We start from the raw sequence: 21,141 nt of genomic DNA, 5'->3' as shown, positions 1-21,141 counted from the left end.
GAAAAAGAAAGTACACCCTAGGAATGGTTTTAAGGCCATTTCCAAACAATTTGAAATTCATCATTCTACAGTGAGAAGGATTATTTACAAATGGAGAACATTCTAGACAGTTGCCAATCTTCCCAGGAGTGGGTGTCCCAGCAAATTCACCCCAAGGTCAGACTGTATAATGCTCAGAGAAATCACAAGGAACCCAAGAGTTACATCTAGGGATCTACAGCCCTTGGTTAACATGTTAAATGTTAAAGTTCATGACAGTACGATCAGAAAAAGACTGAAAAAGTATGGCTTTCGTGGAAGTTTAGCCAGGAGGAAGCTCCTTCTCTCCAAAAAGAACATTGCACCATTGCTTAGATTTGCAAAGTTGCATCTGAACAAACCACAAGATTTCTGGAACAATGTACTTTGGACAGACGAGACCAAAGTGAGGATGTTTGGTCATTATGCACAGCGCCATGTTTGGCGAAAACCAAACAAAGCGTCTCACCACCAGCACCTCATACGAACCGTCAAGTACGGTGGTGGAGGGGTGATGATTTGGGCTTGTTTTGCAGAACAGGACCTTGGCACTATGCAGTCATCGAGTCGACCATGAGCACCTCCTTATGCCAAATTAATCTAGAGACAATTGTGAGACATCTGTCCGACAGCTAAAGCTTGGCCGAAATTGAGCCATGCAACGGAACAATGATCCCAAGCACACCAGCAAATCTACAACTGAATGGCTGAAAAAGAAAATGATAGATAGATACTTTATTGATCCCGTGAGGGAAATTGCAGTGCAACAGCAGCTTTACACAGACAACACAGCCACAGTGTAACGAATGATACAATAATAATAATAGTACAATACATACAATACAATCAGTACAGTGAGGGGTGCACTAAAAGAGTTACTCACAGTCCGGACACACAAAGAACAAACTAAAACAGAACAGCATGCGGAAAAATCGTATCACACATATGAATATAAATATAGATGTAAATATAGATATAGATATAAATATAAATGTATTGCACGGGTCCCTGGCATATATTGTAATACGAGAAAAGTTGTAAACGAGTTGTAAACGAGAAAAGAAAAGAAAGAGAACAGATGTAGCAGTAGATGTGTAGATGCTTTCAGTCCAGAAACAGGTCACTGTCAATGTTGCCTCTGCCCAGACGCAAGGTGGATGCATTGTACAGTCTTATGGCAGAAGGCAAGAATGACCTCCTGTAGCGCTCCCTGTCGCACCGTGGATGAATCAGTCCATTGCTGAACATGCTCTTCATTTCCACAAGCATGTCACAGAGGGGATGGGAGACATTGTCTATGATGGCCTCTAGTTTGGACACCATTCTCCTCTCAGCCACTACCTCCAAGGGGTCCAGGTCAGACCCAATGACAGAGCTTGCTCTCCTGATGAGCTTGTTCAGCCTTTTAGAATCCACTGCTCTAATCCCAGTGCCCCAGCATACCACTGCATAGAAAATGGCGCTCGCTACCACCGACTGATAGAACATATGTAGCATCTTACTACATACATTGAAGGACTTGAGCCTCCTCTGTCCCTTCTTATAGATGGCCTCAATGTTCTTGGACCATTCCAGTCTATCGTCGATGTGCACTCCCAGGTACTTAAACCAGCAAGTCCACCATCTCCACGCCACTCTCGTGGATGTAGACAAGAGTAGGTTTGACCTTTTTCCTCCTGAAATCTACCACCAGTTCCTTTGTCTTTGTTACATTCAGTTCCAAGTGGTTCACCCCACAGCACTCCACAAAGCTGCTGACCAGTCCTCTGTACTCCTCCTCCTGCTCACCATTGATACATTCCACAATTGCAGATTCATCTGAGAACTTCTGCAGGTGGCATGACTTTGAGTTGTACTTAAAGTCCGAAGTATAGAGGGTGAAGAGGAATGGAGAAAGAACTGTCCCTTGAGGTGCCCCTGTGTTACTCACTACCTGTTCAGACACACAGTTCTGAAGTCTCACAGACTGTGGTCTGCCTGTCAGGTAGTCAGTGATCCACGAGGTCATGGAAGCATCGACTTGCATCTCCTTCAGTTTCCTCCTTAGAAGTAAGGGCTGGATGGTATTGAAGGCACTGGAGAAGTTGAAAAACATGATCCTTACAGTGTTGCTAACCCTGTCCAGGTCCAGGTCTACATGCTGCCCTTTGCAGCATGTAGATGATCACATCCTCCACACCAACACTGGGCTGGTAGGCGAACTGTAGGGTGTTCAGTGATGAGCTGACCAGGGGTCTCAGGTGGGATAAGACCAGCCACTCTAGTGTCTTCATGACGTGAGAAGTCAGTGCAACTGATCTGTAGTCGTTGAGGACAGAGGGGCGCCCTTTCTTTGGTACCGGGACCAGGCATGATATCTTCCAGAGCACCGGGACTCTCTCCAAGCGCAGGCTCAGGTTGAACAGTCGCTGGAGCACTCCGCTCATCTGATCAGTACAGGCCCTCAGAACTCTGGGACAGATGTTATCTGGTCCTGTGGCCTTACCCTGGTGCAGCCTCTTCAGCTCCTTCTTCACCTGGTCAGCCGTGATGGTCAGCCTGGCCTGGGGGATGGTGCTCATAGCGCTTTCAGTGCTACAGGTGTTAGTGGTTAATGGTTAATAATCAAGGTATTGGAATAGCCAAGTCAAAGTCCAGACCTCAACCCCATTGAGATGCTGTAGCAGGACCTTAAGAGAGCTGTGCATAAACGAATGCCCTCAAACATCAATGAAAGGAAGCAATGTTGTAAAGAAGAGTGTGACAAAATTCCTCCAAAATTATGTGAGAGACTGATAAACTCATACTGAAAACAATTACTTCAAGTTATTGCAGCTAAAGGTGGTTCTACAAGCTACTTAGTTTTCGCACATGGCTTCTGCATGTTGGCTTATTTTTTGTTAAATAAAAAATGACATAGTGGAATCTGTTATGTGTTGTTTGTTACCTGTTAGATTTACCTAATTTTAGAGGACCAGATAATTTTTTATGTCCTGATATATGAAACCATAGAATTGAAAGAGGGTGTACTTTTTTTCACATGACTGTATGTGCGACTGTTAAAGGATCATGTTGCACTATCCAAAGAACAACAAACATTTTTTCTGCTTTCACATTCTTCTTTAACTCTACACTTCTCCTCACCCATGTTCACTTTCCTGTCTCTGTCTCTTACTCTTTCTCCCTGCTGTTCAGCCCAAGGTGTTGAGTTTGTGGATAATCACAGGGTCACTCTCATTCAGAGGGTGAACCCAGTTGACCCCATAGCGGATCAACTGCTCTCAGAAAAGATGATCCATCAGGAGAGCTACAGCAGGGTCCATGCTGCTACAACCCCTCAGGACAAAATGAGAGAGCTGTATAAAGTCCTGGATTCTGGGGGAACAACAGTGAAAAACAAGTTCTACACAATTCTGCAAAAGAACTACAGACCTCTTGTCAAAGACTTGGGTAAGAGCACCATTCTCATTCATACTCACTCTTTTCTCTTGTTTTTTAATTCTATCCTTGCTTCTCACAATGTCATCTGTCATCATATAAACATTCATTAGCACATAGCAAAAATGACAAACTTCACTTCCTTGCTTACTTGTATATAGTATGTAGTGTATATAGTGATTACCTGTGGATTTTACTGAATATACTACAATCACTAACAACTATTCTTGTGTTGATATTTACTTGTATTTTAAAAGAACTTATTGTCATTATGCATAGACCTTATACAAGGTGGAACAACTATAGACAATGAGTCTCACTCATTCTCTAACTGCAAGACTCTACATGACTTAAACCAGCAAGAAAACGGATAAAGAGAAGGGAATAACAAATTCTGTTTAGCAAAAAACACAGCAAACCAAACTATGGACTTATAAAAGCCCAAGGGGCAGAGGCCTTTATAAATTAGTGTGAACTGTGTGGAGGCTTTTATTTTAGAGCCGGTAAGCAGCTTAGCTGTTGATAGTGAGGGACTTGGGAAGAGGTCTAGTAAATAGCTCTAAGAGGAGCTTAGGCTTTTGTTTGCTTTTGAGTATTTCTTTCTTTTCACTTTAAATACAATATTTTTTACCTTATAGCTGTTTGTGTTTGTTTTACTTATTTAGATCTTATTATACTTAAAACATATAATTATGTATATGTTACTTGTATATAGTATGTAGTGTACATAGTGATTAATTGTGCATTTTACTGAATATACTACAATGACTAACAACTATTCTTGTGTTAATATTTACTTTTTATTTACTTGTATTTTAAAACAACTTGCTATCATTATACATAGACCTTGTACAAGGTGGCAAAACTATATAATTTATATACTCACATATCACAATGATTAGACCTATTCAATTAAGAGAAACACATAGTGTGATGTAAGAGTAGGTGAGCTCTAGATAACATGAATATGGATGGGTTTGATCAAAAGCAGTCATAGTCAAGAATGAACTACCAGTCACTATTACTTTAACAGAACAGGGAGTGAAAACTCTCTTTGTATTGTTACAGCTCCTTCACCAGAAAGCCAACAGGCTCCAGGTTCTCAAACACATGGTACAGGTTGGTCCAATATTTAAAATATTCAGTGTGAATTTTTCTTTCTTCCAAGTGCTGTTTAATCCAGTGTTATTTCACTAAACCACACAGAGTAGAGCTCCTGTGATCACCTGGGAATGGGCTCTGAACACCTTCAGAATGGACAGGTCACTGATGAGAATCTCAGCTCAGTAAAATGCTGGAAACTGGTGTAAGATAGAGCCCAGGGCTGGTCACTGGCTTTACTAAGTCAGATAATGGGTTTCTGTTCAATATAACATTTAAAGAATGTACAGAAAGAAATCAGAAAGAAAGCCAGTCTCACTCATTCTCTAACTGCAAGACTCTACATGACTTAAACCAGCAAGCAAACAGATACAGAGAAGGGAATAACAAATTCTGTTTAGCAAAAAACACAGCAAACCAAACTATGGACTTTGGAAAACTATGGAAAACCCAAGGGGCAGAGGCCTTTATAAATTAGTGTGAACTGTGTGGAGGCTTTTATTTTAGAGCCGGTAAGCAGCTTAGCTGTTGATAGTGAGGGACCTGGGAAGAGGTCTAGTAAGTAGCTCTAAGAGGAGCTAAGGCTTTTGTTTGCTTTTGAGTATTTCTTTCTTTTCACTTTAAATACAATATTTTTTATCTTATGGCTGTTTTGTGTTTGTTTTACTTATTTATATCAATCAACCTGCTTACAACAGGTGTGTTGTGTGTCCTTCTTGGACACTAATTCTACAGACATATTACACTGTCAGTATTTCTCCTGCCTTCTCTGACTGTCCCTTTACTATCGTGTTCTGTCTGTTTTAGGGTGGCTGCAGACACTGAAAGACAAACACAAGAAAGCTCTAAAGGGGAAGTTTGAAGTTGTGTCTGAGGTAATTGCTAAGCCAGGAGAGCAGACCCTCCTCGATGACATCTTTACACACGTGTGGATAACTGAGGGCAGCTGTGTTGAGGTGAATCATGGACATGAGGTCATGCAGGTAGAGACTGTCTCCAAAAGCACAAAATCAGAGATCCACTCCGTCAAGTGCAGCGATATTTTCAAACCACTGCCAGGACAGACCAGACCCATCAGGACAGTACTGATGAAGGGAGTTGCTGGCATCGGGAAAACATTCTCTGTGCAGAAATTCATTCTCGACTGGGCTACTGGAAAAGACAACCAGGACTTTGATTTTATATTTTTTCTTCCATTCTGTGAATTAAACTTGATCGAATCAGAAATTAGTTTACAGGAGCTAGTTCTGTATATCTGCCCAGAACTAAAATCCTCTGATAATGTTTTAGATGGCCACAAAGTCCTGTTCATCTTTGATGGTCTGGATGAAAGCAAACATCCTTTTAACTTTAAAACAAACCAGAGATGGTCTGATGTGAAAAAGCAAACTTCAGTGGACATGTTGTTAACAAACCTCATCAAGAGGAACTTTTCTGATGATGCCTTCATCTGGATCACTTCCAGACCGGTTGCAGCAGGTCTGATCCCTCTGGAGCACATCTGCAGGGTGACAGAGGTCCTGGGGTTTGAAGACCAGCAGAAGGAAGAGTACATCAGAAAGAAGTGTAAGAACAGAGCTCTAGCAGACAGAATTATTTCACATATAAAGATGCCGGGGAGTCTTTACATGATGTGCTTTGTCCCTGTTTTCTGCTGGATTGTAGTTACTCTTCTGGAGCACACATTGGAAGAGAACAGTGGGGAGAGTCCCAGAACTGTGACAGATTTCTATACAAACTTCTTGCTTTTCTTACTAACAGCAAAGGAAGAGAAAGAAAATGTCCTCAAGTCACATCACGAAGCAATTCTGAAGCTGGGAAAGCTGGCGTTTGAAAGTCTGGAGAAAAACATAATTGTGTTCAATGACAAAGATCTGAAAAAATGCAACATTGATCTTAACAACTGTTCACTTTACTCAGGGGTGTTCAAGGAAATATTCAAACAAGATTCAGTCTTTTTTCAGGAAAGGGTGTACAGTTTTTTACACCTGACTGTCCAGGAGTATTTTGCAGCTCTGTATGTTTTTGGATCCTATCACAACCACAATTTTAACCCACTAAAGAAAAATGATAAGACTTCCACTTTAAAAAGAAAATCTAAGCTCACTCTGAATAAAAATGCACTGGAAAGAGCCATCCAGAGCAGAAATGGCCACCTTGATCTTTTTGTCCGATTCCTTCTGGGAATGGAAATGAAGAACAACCAGGAGCTTTTGAAGGGATTCCTGTCACACACACAAGATCACTCCAGTGACATACAGGAAACAGCAATATTCATCAAGAAACTCATCAGAGAAACTTCCTCTCTTGAAAGATGCATCAACCTTTTCCACTGTCTGAGTGAACTGAAGGAGAAGTCTTTAATAGATGAGTTCAGTGTGACTCTGGATAAAGTAAAACATTCAGGACAAAGTCTCTCACCTTCCCAGTGTTCAGCACTCGCCTATTTTTCACTGCTGTCTGAGAAAGAGGTCGATGACTTTGACATGAGTAAATATGCTACATCAGAGGAGTGTGTACGGATATTCATGCCTATGGCAAAGATAACAAACACCCTTAGGTAAGTATGATTTTAATTCATAGCTCTCACTTTGAAGAAATGGACTAAAATATTTGCAAAGACATGGGAGACAAATGTAGAGCATAATAATATGGTGTTTAAATTTACCGGGTCAATTTTAAATTGTAACAGTAAATTGCACGACTGCTTTATTACTATGAGAAAGCCATTGGACAGAATAAGAAGCACACATATTTGAAATATAAGATGTACACATTTGTTTCATATTAAATTGTATGCTTATTAAACAAACATTTATATACGTTTATATACGCTTATATAGTATATACGAAACGATCAATATAATACAAAATGGTTGACAGTTCACTTGAGGGTTAAACGGTGACTATTACTTTCTGCCCCCCGGAGTTATGGTCGGCCTTGTTATGTTAATCAGTTTCATACATTATTCAACATTAAGATACTCTAAAACCTTTAAATTATGATTCACTTTTGTGAACTAAACATTATCAAAAGTTATCTCTTGAGATCTATAATGTGACATTATTCATTCAGCAACTGCTTCACAGTTAGTGTATGAATTTGAAAAGCTCCAAATTTGGACTTAGGTCCAATCAAGTCAATCTTGGTTTGCATTTTGTTGTACTTGGGGATAATTAGGTGTACTGATGAAAATATAACAGTGATTAGGAAAGTAATAGTCATCTTCAAGTCCCAAGATTTTCTTTGTGTAGAGAAATGTTTATAAATGGGGCCACTGTCAGCCTGGTATCTTGGAGAACATTTCAAGTTCTGAGAATCAGACAATGGATCATGAGGTTGGTAAAGCTGTCAGAATGCCAGTCGGATTGAGAGAGCAGAGCACCAAAAATCCGTTGTGCAGTAAATTTAAAATCTAATCAAAATGTAAAACCCAGTCTTTCCCAGCTCTGGATGTTGCTCATTGGCTGGTCATCTACTGGAAGATTTAATCATCTCTATTTAGGAGGCAGTAGGGGAGGAGGAAAAGCAGACAGGCAACAGTAGAAGAGAAGAAGACACTAAAAGCAGAAGATTGGAAGGAGACAAATACAGGAGCCATAGGAGAGGAGAAGACACAGACAAGAGACAATAGGAGAGGAGCAGACACTGATGGAAGACATAAGGAGAGGAGAAGATATTGTCAGGAGACAATAGAAGAAGAGGAAACACAGTAAACAATACGAAAGAAGAAAGAAGGCATCGATAGTAGATAAAAGGAGAGGAAAAGACAGGCATGTAACAGTATCAGAGAAGGACACAGACAGAAGACAGAAGAAGAGGAGGAGGCACTGAAAGAAGAGTCAGAAAGGAGGAGGCACAGACAGTAAACAATTGTAGAGGAGGAGACGCGGTAGAAGAGAGGAGCAGCTGAGGTATAAAGTGAGAAAGAGCCCATGTCTGATACTCTGCAGTAGCAGGAGGAGGAAGGAGCAGCTTAGGCAGAGACTAGGACTGATACACAAGACAAACCCACAACAATGAGCAACTGCACCAGATGGTCATCCCGTGCTGGCCAGTAGCCCTCAATTCCCCCTTTGGCTACTCTTCCCATCCTGCCCTTCGTGGTCAGAAACATGGTCAGAATCTAGCGAGAGTCAGGAAGTAAGGGAGAGAACAAGCTTACAAAGGAGCATACACGCACTAGGGAGCTCCAGGGAGAATCCAAAATAATAAACGATGGTAAGGGAGGGTTAAAGTAGTGATGGGATTGAAAGGCGATGGGAAGATTAATTGTGGCGTGGGCGGCTGTTTAAATTGGTGCGCGTGGGAATGTGATGGCGTCTGTGAGTGCATGCGGAATACGTGACAACCACAGCTCAGAGTTTGAGAAGCTGGAGAAGTCAGAGAAATCTTATCCTCCCTAACTGAAGCAGCTACAAAAGTGTCATAAACAGACAAACCTTTGCAAGTTCCAGGTGCAAGTATGTGAGCATATGACGACACACAGAAAACACCTCAGGACACGTGTGCCAGTCGATCCCAATTGGTCACAAGTTCTGGTTTATCTAAAACTTTCAAGAGAGGCAACACTCTCCCACAGGAAGTAGTGAAAATACTCCTTCTCTATGCCTTGCAGTAACACACTGGAGTCACAGAATGTCTGGTCCAGAAAATACAAAATATTTGCAAGAACAAAAAGGACTGGGCAGCACCATTAAATGTCACAAAATTTTAAAACTTTGTTGACACATATCTCTTTAAAATAAATGGATCACACCCCTGTATCCCTTAATGAAAATCTACATCTGCAAAAAAAATCTCCTGGATGCACAAAATGCAAAATGAATCAAAGATGCCAGACATGCCCCCAAATATGTTACATCCCCACTACCTGCAGTAAATCAAAACAACACCCACTGGGCATACTGTGGGAGGAGTGAAACACAGTAGGTTTAAGATATTTCAACTTTGTATCTGTTATAACAGTTAATAGAGTGGTGAAAACAACCCAGATTCTATTCTTTATCACTTAATATAGTGAGTCATACACCTGTGATGTACTAAATTAATGCAACCATCAAAACATTGATCACAACCTTGGGGGTTGTGGGGGACATTGACTGGGTGGGGGGAAACTTCACGGAGCTGAGAGACACATGATAGAAGCCTGAAAAATTCCAACACCACACACAGTAACCACTGACCTAAAAGAAATGTTTTACTTAAATGATCTGGAAAAGAATAAAGTTTTAACAAACGTGGCTTTATTAAGTTCCTTAATCAGGAAAGGATCATTTCTAATAACTTACCCAGATATAAACATTCAAACTGGGGACACTGAAGACAAACTGGTCAGGCCCTGGTCAGGCCCTGGTCAGAAGACATGCTGGCACAGAGTCAGCTGAATGTCTCCACAACACATGTAATTATGTAACTGAGGGCTCAGCTGGAACAAAACCCAGTTGTGCCTCAAGGGGGTGAGATTTCTCCATATCTATTCCTCCTCCACATGCCCACCCAAAGCACTGTCCATATTAACACTCAGGATGTGTTGTTGAAGTTGGGCTGTCCCAGGACACACCATTGTCCAGTATTCGAGCTGATACAGTATGTCCACTGACAAGTGGGCTCTTCCAGTAAAATTCTGCTGAATGGAAAGTCTGTGGATTTGTTTTTTAAGGGACCTGATGCTCTTTATTTTAGGAGGACAGTAAGTTCCTGTTGTCACTACTACCAAGTATCTTGGGTTCCATTTAGACTCCAAACTCAGGGTCAACATACTGTACATGTGGAGCAGTCAGTGACAGAAGCCTTAAAGCTCATCCTTGAGCTGTTTTCAGAAGGGTCTGTACTTGTTAGGGATTCGGTACGAGGGACCGAACCAGTGAGTGAACCCACTTGCAGGAGCGAACAAAGGCAAGCCGTAATCGTAGGAACGAGCCGAGAGTCCAGGGGAAGCCAGATATCCGAAAGGGAACGAGTACCGAAGCCGAAGCGTGATCCGAAGTCGTAGTCAGTAGATCAATCCAATAATCCAGGGGTAGCCAGTGATCCGAAACAGAGTGAAAGAAACCAAGCCAAACCGAGATCTGAAAAGCCGAAGTCCAAAGGGAAAAACCGCAAACCGAAAGCCAAGACGAACACAGGGTAGAAGTAGGAGTAGCGCAACCGGGAAGCTCGAAAGGGAAAACCAATACTGAGCAATGAGGTAGGGAAGGACAGGTGTTTAAGTAGGATGAGACGGGGGTGTGGTGGTGAATGGGAGAACTAATAGGTGCACTGATGGATAGGGGCTACGCCTACTTCTGCCTCCTCCGAGGCGTAACAGTACTGATGTCATTCATTTTGTCAGTTCGCAGAAAAGCCCTGTTCAGTGTACATACTAGCACTGTTGTATTTACAGTAAATCCCTTGGTTGCCCAGGCTGCTTGCAAGACCTTCTGTCTAGTAGTGTAGATCAGTTAGTGATCTTGGTTGGGCTCCCAGGCAAAGAAGGGGATCTGTGTGAAATTAACTTGAAATTAACCCATTGCCCTCTTGTTATGAACTAGAAAGTATTTTTATTTTGGTTTGTTGGTGGTCTCCAGATTACTGGGTTTGTATTGTGATGAACAACTCTGCTCTCTGATTTCAGCAACTGAAAGCTGACACAGAGGAGACAAGAGACAAGGATTCAATTCTGATTAAAGAGGGTTTAATTGCCCTTTTTATTACAATGATTGTAATGGTCACTAGGGAAGGGAGAAACCTAGAGACCAGAGAACGGAGGGTGACCACAGACTCAAAACGTGCAGTGAAAAAAGCGAGAGATGGGGTCCCCTCTATTATAGGCTGTTGCAGAGGAAGTAGAAGCAGACAGGTTCAGAGATCAGAGTGGAGAAAGCAGCAGTGCAGTTCCACATTGTGAAGGACCAAAATAGTTCACTGGTGTCGTTTCACTAGACCAAGAGAGGCATTAGACTAGGTTGAACACCAGTACTTGTGATCGATCATCTGAACTTTCATGTTTGTTCTGTTCTTCACTGCTGTAATTTGGGTTAATACAAGTCACTGTTGTGATGTTTGAATTATAGGGGTCAGTTATGAAGTGTAACAGAATATGTCCTACATCCTGACCAATCTGAAAATCCCACAACAGTGATTCTAATTATGCAAAACCTATACAATGTCTACAGAGGCCAGCAGCAGAGAAATCTGCCTTCTGAACTAAACATAATCTTAAGGATGCTACAAAGTGAATGGGATTATATTTCCATAATCCAAAAAATACATCCACTAAATAAGAGATTCTATTTTTAACTTAAGGTTTCTCAATACAGAAAATTATTTTCCTAAAAACCACAGAATGGCAAGCTCTCTTACCAAGGTTTAAATACTGAACTGGAACCTGGTCTTGAAGGCAGATCAACACAAGGAGCTCTTGCATTCTTTCATTCTCCCTCTGGAGACTCTTTCCGTCTCTCCTCCCTCTACCTGCCACTGTGTGCTGTCTTCCTGGACTAGTGATTGACACTGAATCTTTTACCCAGAACTTAATTAACCAAGGTAAACCAAGGTGTTTCAAGTCATCTTATACTCAGCAAACAACCCAGTTCCCAAGAACCGTAAATGTTGAAAGCAGCCAGGTGTTAACTATTACCTTTAGATTCTACAAACACTTCGAGAGTAACTTCAGGTAACAATAAAAATAATAATCCACCCATTCCCTATTCACACTGTCTACTACAGCAGTGTTTGACCCACATACAGTACCTGTTGCTTTTCATTCCATCCCACCTTGATTCGATAATTAGTCATCCATCCTCTTAAGGGCGCTCCGGCCCTTTCGTATTTTAGTTAATTACATGCACCTGCCCCCTGTTCTGTCTCCTTATTTAAGCCTGGTGCTCTCACTATTCCTGGCTCAGCTCTGGAAGATGGACGCCCAGAAGCCCACATACCAGCGGGTCCAGGAGAGACCCGATGGCATAGGCTTCAGAAGGGCATCCTGACAATCCGAGTCTGTGGCTCAGAGTGCCTGGCCTTGTTACCCTGGTTTTTACTCCCTGTTCCTGTTCTGGATCCCCTTTCGGATTTTAACCCTGTCTGTCCCGGATGGATCTCCCGGCACATGGACCCTGGACTGCCCCCCGGTTTCCCCTCTTGGTCTGTTCAGACTTGTTCGCTCCAACAAAGTTTAACACATGGAAACAAATATTTCAAATTAATCTTTTTATTAGATCAATGAAAAAGTTGGATTGTGTAACTGAGGGCTCGGCTGGAACAAAACCCAACAGGTGTGTGGGTCACCAGGACCAGGACTGGGAAGCACTGCAGTACAGGGTCACATGGGGTCCAGAGCCCAACTCAGCAAGCAACAGGCACAAGGCAAGATAAACCCTGGTCTGGACACCAGTTCATCACAGATCACATAGATATACTGTAGGCACACAGACCAGGGCAGTTTTCTCCCAGACGTTAATTAACCTACAGTATTAGTGTGTTTTTAGACTGTGGGAGGAAACCAGAGCACCTGGAGAAAAGCCCACACTAATTTGGGGAGAACATGCAAACTCCATTCAGATAGTACCAAGGAACTGAACTTAAGGTAACATTGCTAACTCCTGCACCATCATGCTGCCCCTCACTGAAGGATCATATAGACCATAAATATTGACTAGTGACCTCTTTTACATGCCACTGTTGGCACATGGGGCAGCAACTTTTTCCTGTTGCTGTTTCATAACATCAGGTTTTTACGGGACAAGGTTGTCAGCCATGCTCCCATGTTGCCTGTTGTGGGACACAAACCAACTACCCTGTCTGATATTGCAAGTTTCATGCTCTACTAGCTGAGCTACCTGAAACTATTGCTTCTGTTGTGCTTTCCAACGAGACTGAGTAGACTTAGCTTTACTACCCCTTTTTATACCAAATCGTTACTACCTATCCCTTGAAAATATCAAGGGGAAAAATAACAGAAAAACACATTCCACATTATATCCAAATACATTATAAAATATCATATATTCTAAACACCTAATACTTCAAGATATAAGAAAACCTAGAAAAAGGAGAACATCTCAGTCAAAGGTGCTTCTATTATGAAATGTACGATAGCTAGGTGGGTCTGGGAGAATAAACAGGGCCCAAATTCACTAGAGTTAATTTACACAGGTTAAGATCTAGATTATATTATTTTTAGGTATGAAGTTGGTTTTTAAATGTGTGGCCAAAAGACATTTCTAAAACAGACTGAATCAGCTAAAAGGAGAACTGTTTAACTTTGCCTCGTGAATACTGCTAAATGAAAGGATGATAAAAACAAACGTGTTTTCCTCTTTTATGTTATAATAGTAGTTTTAGCAGAGTGACAGTTAAAATTTGTTGACTGTTGCTGTTCTTGGTGCTGATGTCTCCCCCCTGGGGCAACTTAATGTCTGTGTACTGAGTCTGCCTCAGGTGCTGAAAGAAACAGAGCTCAGATTACCCCAGAATATACTGTTTTTACCACCAAGAGTATTGCATAAAATATCAGAATATACTCTGATATACACGGACAACAATTAAATCCAACTGTATCAATGTTAATGAAATTTACAGCAGGTTCCCAAGTCATGTGATTTCCCCTGTGTCTCTCCCTGGAAACTTGTGTGGGGATACAGCGTGCCTGGGAAAGCCTGTAACAATTTATCTCTGTGACACAGTGGAGAAATAGTAATACAACACCAGTGGTCGCCATTAGAGTGGCCAAGATAACTAGAGAATAATTTTTGTTCTTCTCTCAACTGAGCTTTATCGCTTACTCCTAAAATAAGACAGTAGAAAGAAAGAAGTTGTCAAGTAGTTTCTGTCTGTTTCGGATCCAGCAGAGTCTGTCTGTTCCCTGTGTGAATTTATGTAGTTTTTAATATGTCATTTTTGTTGCCATTTTAGTACAGTATGTGAATATGAATATTAAATATGAACATTACATATTAATGTGAATATGTTCAGGTGAAATACAAGCTATATTGTAGTTCAACCTGGTTAAATAAACATGTACTGTGCTCATTGAACTGGAGGGGGTCCAAGGCTACTGTACGTGTCCCGAGAGAAAACAGCTGGAGAGCGAGTATCATGACAGCACTGTGGAGAGATCCAGAGTATACAGATCGGCTAGTGAGCTCGGAGGAGTGAGTTTAAATTTAATTAACTGCCAGAAGAAAAAGTGAGAGATTATCGGGAAAAGAGAGGAAAAGAAGGGACTGGATTAGGATTGGAAAAATGTCTGGATAGATTGAACATTGTGTGAGGCATCCACATTCATTCTAAAAAAACTCGGGATCTGCAGATCGCAGTGAAGAGGCAGCAAGTTTCTCGATCGTCAGAGACTGCAAGTAAAGTGCCTGATGATTTACAGCTGAGAACAGTGGACACAGGATACAGATTATTCTCACCACACCGTTTGATTTATTGTACTCAGGACTCAATCTATTTTACCAAGTAATCATGGATAAACTTGTTTTTTTCTGACTTTGACTTTACCATACAGTATTAACAAACACATTTATAAAAAAAAAGAATTTGAAAAAAGGTTACTGAAATAACATTTTGGGAATTCATCCTCTCTCCTCTCAACAAGCACGCTATTTTTTTTAATTAAGACTCAGTGCATCCCTTTATAGTAAATGTATTTTGTTTTTGTTTGTTTCTCTATGTTTTTGTTTTTGAGAAATTTCATAGTGTAACGTGGTCTGTACTGTTACACCGTGGGAAAGCAGGTTCTGAGGCGGACAGGTTTCGCAGACGTCTGCTCTTTATTGTGAATAAACTCGTAACTGACACAGAATGGCAAAAACTTAAGTGTCGTAAAGCAGTAACCCCCGAACCATAAACACAACTGCATCGTAAACCCCAAACGGAAGTTGTTTGCAACATGACATCCCCCCCTTCAGAAAATGAAACAAACATTGTTCTTCAAGACAGTGAAAAGGACTGCCAGAGGTAGAGCTGGCAATCACAATAAAAGCAATGAAAAGTCAGTTATAAAGCCTTTAAGCCAGGTTGGTCTGGAATGGACCCTGGCTGGCCGTGGAGAAGGGGCTATGGGCTGCTCTCCCACAGGAACGAACAGCTCCACAGGGATGTTGACCTCGCCTGAGAGTCCGACAGGGACAGCCTCGACCTCAACATCAGGGTGTGTGAGTGGTGTCACTCTGTTGAGGCAGCTGGTATGCCATCGTGACCCATCAAATAGGCGGAAGGTGGCGGGACCCAACTGCTCTGTAACCTAAAGGAAAAGACCAAAAAGACTGGAGCTTGTGCTCGGGACTGGATCTTCAGATCCAGACCCAATCCTGGACAGCAATTCTATTGCTGGTGGCGTCACCTTGTGTGACCTGTTATAATCCCTAAAGAGGGATTCCAGAAAGTCTGTGACAGCTTGACTTGTGACTGATCCTGTGAAGGCTACTTCTGGCCATTTTCAATGGAGGTCATAGACCACTATAAGGAAGCACTGATATGGCAGCTCCCCACAGATGTCCAGCTGTTTCAGGTGGAGACACAAAATTGGCTACATTAAGAACATAGATCATCCCATGTGTTATATACTGCATGAAATTAATGTTATACCTCTGGTTGTGGTTACACTTCTGCGCTGATATTCAGGTACACTTTCACTGCTCTAGCACCTGCTCCCTCCTGACTCCCATGCTGAGTCTCTTGATCCACCTGTTCTCTAACCTTAGTATGGCCTTCAGCAGTTGCTGTGTTGTTGTGTTCTGGCTCCTGTTGTGTTCAGGGTGAGTTATGTCAATAAGAAGAGAATTGTACCCAGTGCACTTTCTGCTGGGCCAGACCCAACTCCTCTTCTACAAGAGCAGGATTAACACAGTCTCAGGTGGAGGGTCGGTAGAGGAGGAGAGTGTTTGAGGGGTTGGTGAAGAGCAGGATGTCTCTAGAATTCATTCAGTAAAACTGTAGAGATTCTTGTTTGAAGGTGTTGGTGTGTTGACTATGTTACATGTGGGAGCCTGTGTAGAGAGTCTTTCATGTGTAAAACGTGTGCAGTGTTGTGTAGTTTTGCAAGGGATGAGATTTATTTAGTTTCATGATCAATTTCTTTATTTTTTTATTACTTTTTTGAAATAATAATTATATTATTGCTTAATATAATTATTAATTATTTTTTGTGGTGTTATAGTTAAAACCCTGTTTTTTTTCTTCAAATGGTTTATTTTCTTTAAATGGGAAAGTTGTTTTTCTCAAAATATCTACAAACATCAAAATCTCCAGTTCACTTACTCCAGTATTGGTCATTTACATTTGGGATTAATAAACCATTTGAAGAAAAACAACAACACTAAAACTAAAATAACTATAAGAAGATGACATCATAATAAAATATAATAATACATGTGAAGCAATTTTGTTATGGTTAAAAGTCAAAGTCTCTCTATTTCTGTTTCCCATTTCCAGTCACTGTAGCTCCGTGTGTCTCCGTTTCCCACTGTCTCCCTTCCTGACAATTTCTTCTCATTTTTCTTATTCCTCCTGGAACCTAAATTTTGAAGCAGCTTTTGTGTTCATCATCCTCATCCATGGACACTCTGAGATGGATAATGACATGATGTTGTATATTACTGCTGAGCTGGGTGTTGGAGTGAAGACTTGGGCAGAAAGATGCGGATGAGCTGTGCAGATGTTCAGCTGTGCTCCTGTCTTTTTGTCTGCAGGATGGAGAGATGTGGACTAACAGAGAGATGTTGTGAAGATCTGGCCTCTGCTCTTCAGTCTCAACACTCCAGTCTGAGAAAACTGTATCTGAGTGGCAATAACCTGGGGGATTCAGGAGTGAAACTGTTGTCTGCAGCTCTGAGGGATCCCAAGTGTAAATTAACAACACTGGAGTAAGTGAACACTGGTGATTTCTTTGTTTTTTATTGTTTGATGTAGATATTCTGAAACGCACAACATTCACTTTTTCACATGCATCAAAAAGTAATACCTAGGAAGTACAAAACAAGAAAGAAAAAGGGGAATACAGAAAGACAAAAAACTGCTACGCAACTTTATACAAGTTCTTGTCTCTGGCTTCTTTGTTAATATCTCATTACTGAGAGACTCGACATGCAATCTTTCCCACTTTGCCCATCTTTTTACACATATGTTTATGTTGTTGTTGATTTATAATTCTGTGGGTAACATTGTTTATGAGATTTCATTCATAGAGGCCTTCTTCATTTGAACACAAGATTTGTTCAGCTTTAACCAGTTTCTAGTGATTTATTTCATGGCTGCCGTCTTGACAGTTCTAAACAAGTATCTTTCTGCCTCTGAAGGCAGCTCATCTGGTGTTTGTCCCAGAAGAAAAAGGACTCCTAATAAGGATTGTTGTATATTTCTTCAAGATTTTGAAGACTGGGCCAACCCAAATTTCTGATTTGTGTCTTACTCTTAACTCTTGTATTCCTACTGTATTTTCTTATATTCTATATACATCTGAAAGGATGTAGCTGTGGAAGTGAGTTAGGTATGCAAACTTTATCAATATGTTCATCTCTTATTTTAGTCTCATTTAATTCTTCTCAGCTTTGAATTTCCCCAGTGTTTTCTCCTCTCTCTCTGTGGTTTAACCTTGCCTGTCTGACCACGTCTTGCACTGATCCCTGTGCTCTGAACCCTGCATGTTAAACGACTCTGCCTGGTGCTTTAATCAGTTCCTCTCAGCTCAACCCTTCCATTTCGATCGTGTCTCTAGTTTCACTTTCTCCTGCCTGCCCTGCTTGCTTCCAGCAGAGCCCGCACCTGGATTCAGTGTCCAGGTTACTGCTTCCATCAGCTCAGTGCAGGAGATAACATACTGGGGCCCTAGGTTCCAGACCTGGGGTGCTATCTGTATGGAGTTTGTATGTTCTCCCCATGTTTGTGTGGTGTTTCAGTTTTCTCCTACAGTCCACAGACATGCTGGCAGGTTAATAGACTTCTGGGAAAGCTGGCACTGGTATGAGTGTGTGCTCTTTGATAGACTGGCATCCTGTCCAGGGTTCAATCCTGCCTTGTATTCAATGCTTCCTGGGACAGGCTCTGGGTAACTTTGACCCTGAATTAGATAATTGTTTATTAAAAGTGATGTTGATGGTGTTCAAATGCTGCACTACCACTTTGTCAATTAGCTGACAGTATAAAGATATCCCTGTAATGACAGATAAAGTCAAATTTCAGGGCAAACTTCAGTCTAGATTTATTTGGGAGGGAAGAAAACCTCAGGTAAAACCTACAGCACTCAAACACTCCCAGATCTACAGTCTAACTTCTGTGCAGCTTAAAGCTTCAACAACCTGAGTGACCGCTCCCCAGCAAAATGGTGAAGAGGTATTCATCTCACTTAAAACATTATGTTTTACACATAGTATAACTCAAAGCATTATGAAAATAATAAAATTCTGCAATTTAAATACATTAATCACTTAAAAAATAGTGTGTATTGAAAAAAAAAACTCAAGAAAGGAATAGTTGTTTTGAGGGTTGAGAGAAAGAGCATGGCACCCTGACTTAAAACCACATCAAATAGACAGACGTTTTAGAAATGGTCATTGAGGGGCATAAGACAGAAACAAGGAGGAAGACAGAAATCCTGGAAGTACATTCATTCTTGTTGTCCCAATCCTTCCCAAGAGCAAGGGAGAAATTAATTTCCATTTTATTAAGTTTTGCTTCATGTCAGAATAATGGCAGATTCTGTCTGCACTGCTCCTCGGAGGTAACTACTAATGTAGGATCTGATGTGATGTCGCTGGTGTGCCTCCTGTTTTCCCTGGCCTGCTAGGTTCTGCAATAGTCTTGTACTTTAGAGGAATGGTCTCTGGCCACAGCTGAGGGGAAAGCTCTGAACAAGCTGTGCATTGATCTCATCTGTCGTCTCTGCCTAACACTCCCTGGAAACTGGTGTGGGGATACAGCCTGCCTGGGAAAGCCTGTACGGATTTCTTTCTGTGACACTGCAGAGAAGAATTATTGGACTACCACTAGAGACCACTAGAGGGCCCAAGATACGGCAATTACAGCCCTCTAACTTTCATCCCAGACAGCTACGTGAAAATAATTTTCACTTCTGAACCTCTGATGTCCTTAATTGAGAGACCTGTATTAAATGCTCATTTGACTGACTAAATGGTGCCTCATAGAGCCTCGCTGAAACCTCCATACCCTGAGGCGCACAATTTTTTCCTCTAACTAGAGAAAAAATGTTCTTTTTTTTCTCAACCGTGCTTTATCGCTCACTCCTAAAATATTTAAATGATTACCTCACCCACTTATTGATTTTACACCAGCATTTTGTCTTCTTCGGAGATATCAGATAGTAAACTATTGGACTGCGCACTCGCCAAAACCCTACAAATTCTCACCTCACTAAAAGGCTGACAACCCACAGTGGGGAGTCTTGTGCGCTACCATTGTTGTCAAGTAGTTTGTGTCTGTTTTGGATCCAGCAGAGTCTGTCTGTATCTTCTGCAGCCCTTTGTGAATTTATGTAGTTTTAATATGTATGTAGTACAGTATGTGAATATAATGTTAATGTAAACATGTTCAGGTGAAATACAAGCTATATTTTAGTTCAACCAGGTTAAAAAAACATGTTCTGTGCTCATTGAACTTGAGGGGGTCCGAGGCTACGTGTCCCTAGGGTAAAAAGCTGGAGAGCGAGAATCACGACAGCACTATGGAGAGATCCAGAGTGTACGGATCAACTAGTGAGCTTGGAGGTGTGGGTGAGTTTAAATTCAATAGATAGGGTGGAAAAGGGAGAGATTATCAGGAAAAAAGAGGAACAGAAGGGACTGGATTAAGATTGGTAAAATGTCTGGAGAGGATGAACATAGTGCAAGGCATCCACATTTATTTTCAAAGAAAAAACACTCAGGATGTGTGGTTGTGTTCCGGCTGCTGTTGTGTTCAGGTTGAGTTATGTCAATAAGAAGAGAATTATACCCAGTGCACTTTCTGCTGGGCCAGACCCAGCTCCTCTTCTACAAGAGCAGGCTTAACACAGTCTCAGGTGGAGGGTCTTTTTGAGGGGTTGGTGAAGAGCAGGATCTCTCTTGAATTCCTCCAGTAAAACTGTAGAGATTATTGTTGGAAGGTGTTGGTGTGTTTTGACTATGTTACATGTGGGAGCCTGTGTAGAGAGTCTTTCATGTGTAAAACGTGTGCAATGTTGTGTAGTTTTGCAAGGGATGATATTTGTTTAGTTTCATGATCAATGTCAATTTCTTTATTCTTTTTATTACTTTTTTGTAATTATAATTATATTATTGCTTAATATAATTATTAATTATTTTTTGTGGTGTTATAGTTAAAAGCCTGTTTTTTTTCTTCAAATGGTTTATTTTCTTTAAATTTTGTTTTTCTCAAAATATCTACAAACATCAAAATCTCCAGTTCACTTACTCCAGTATTGGTCATTTACATTTGGGATTAATAAACTATTTGAAGAAAAACAACAACACTAAACTAAACTAACTATAAGAAGATGACATCATAATAAAATATAATAATACATGTGAAGCAATTTTTATTATGGTTAAAAGTCAAAGTCTCTCTATTTCTGTTTCCCATTTCCAGTCACTGTAGCTCCGTGTGTCTCCCTGTTTCCCACT

General features: G+C 41.1%; 1 protein-coding gene across 4 annotated transcripts in view; it reads left to right on the top strand.

The window, feature by feature from the left end:
* Positions 1–21,141, top strand: part of LOC148646959 (NLR family CARD domain-containing protein 3-like) — a 239,015-nt gene that overhangs the window by 20,501 nt on the left and 197,373 nt on the right. For 2 of the 4 annotated variants that reach the window (XM_088608948.1, XM_088608949.1), the window contains exons 3-6: positions 3,193–3,447; positions 4,504–4,554; positions 5,344–7,096; positions 17,218–17,391. In XM_088608948.1, coding sequence (XP_088465074.1) covers positions 3,193–3,447; positions 4,504–4,554; positions 5,344–7,096; positions 17,218–17,391 — 2,233 coding nt within the window. Of the gene's footprint in view, positions 1–3,192; positions 3,448–4,503; positions 4,555–5,343; positions 7,097–17,217; positions 17,392–20,143; positions 20,184–21,141 lie in introns of those variants that run through there. The other 2 variants (XM_088608950.1, XM_088608951.1) reach the window with 2 other exon arrangements.

The sequence above is a fragment of the Lepisosteus platostomus genome, chromosome 16, assembly GCF_059453375.1.
Source record: "Lepisosteus platostomus isolate fLepPlt1 chromosome 16, fLepPlt1.hap1, whole genome shotgun sequence".
NCBI classification, from domain to species: domain Eukaryota; kingdom Metazoa; phylum Chordata; class Actinopteri; order Semionotiformes; family Lepisosteidae; genus Lepisosteus; species Lepisosteus platostomus.
This window is presented reverse-complemented; position numbering and strand designations above follow the sequence as displayed.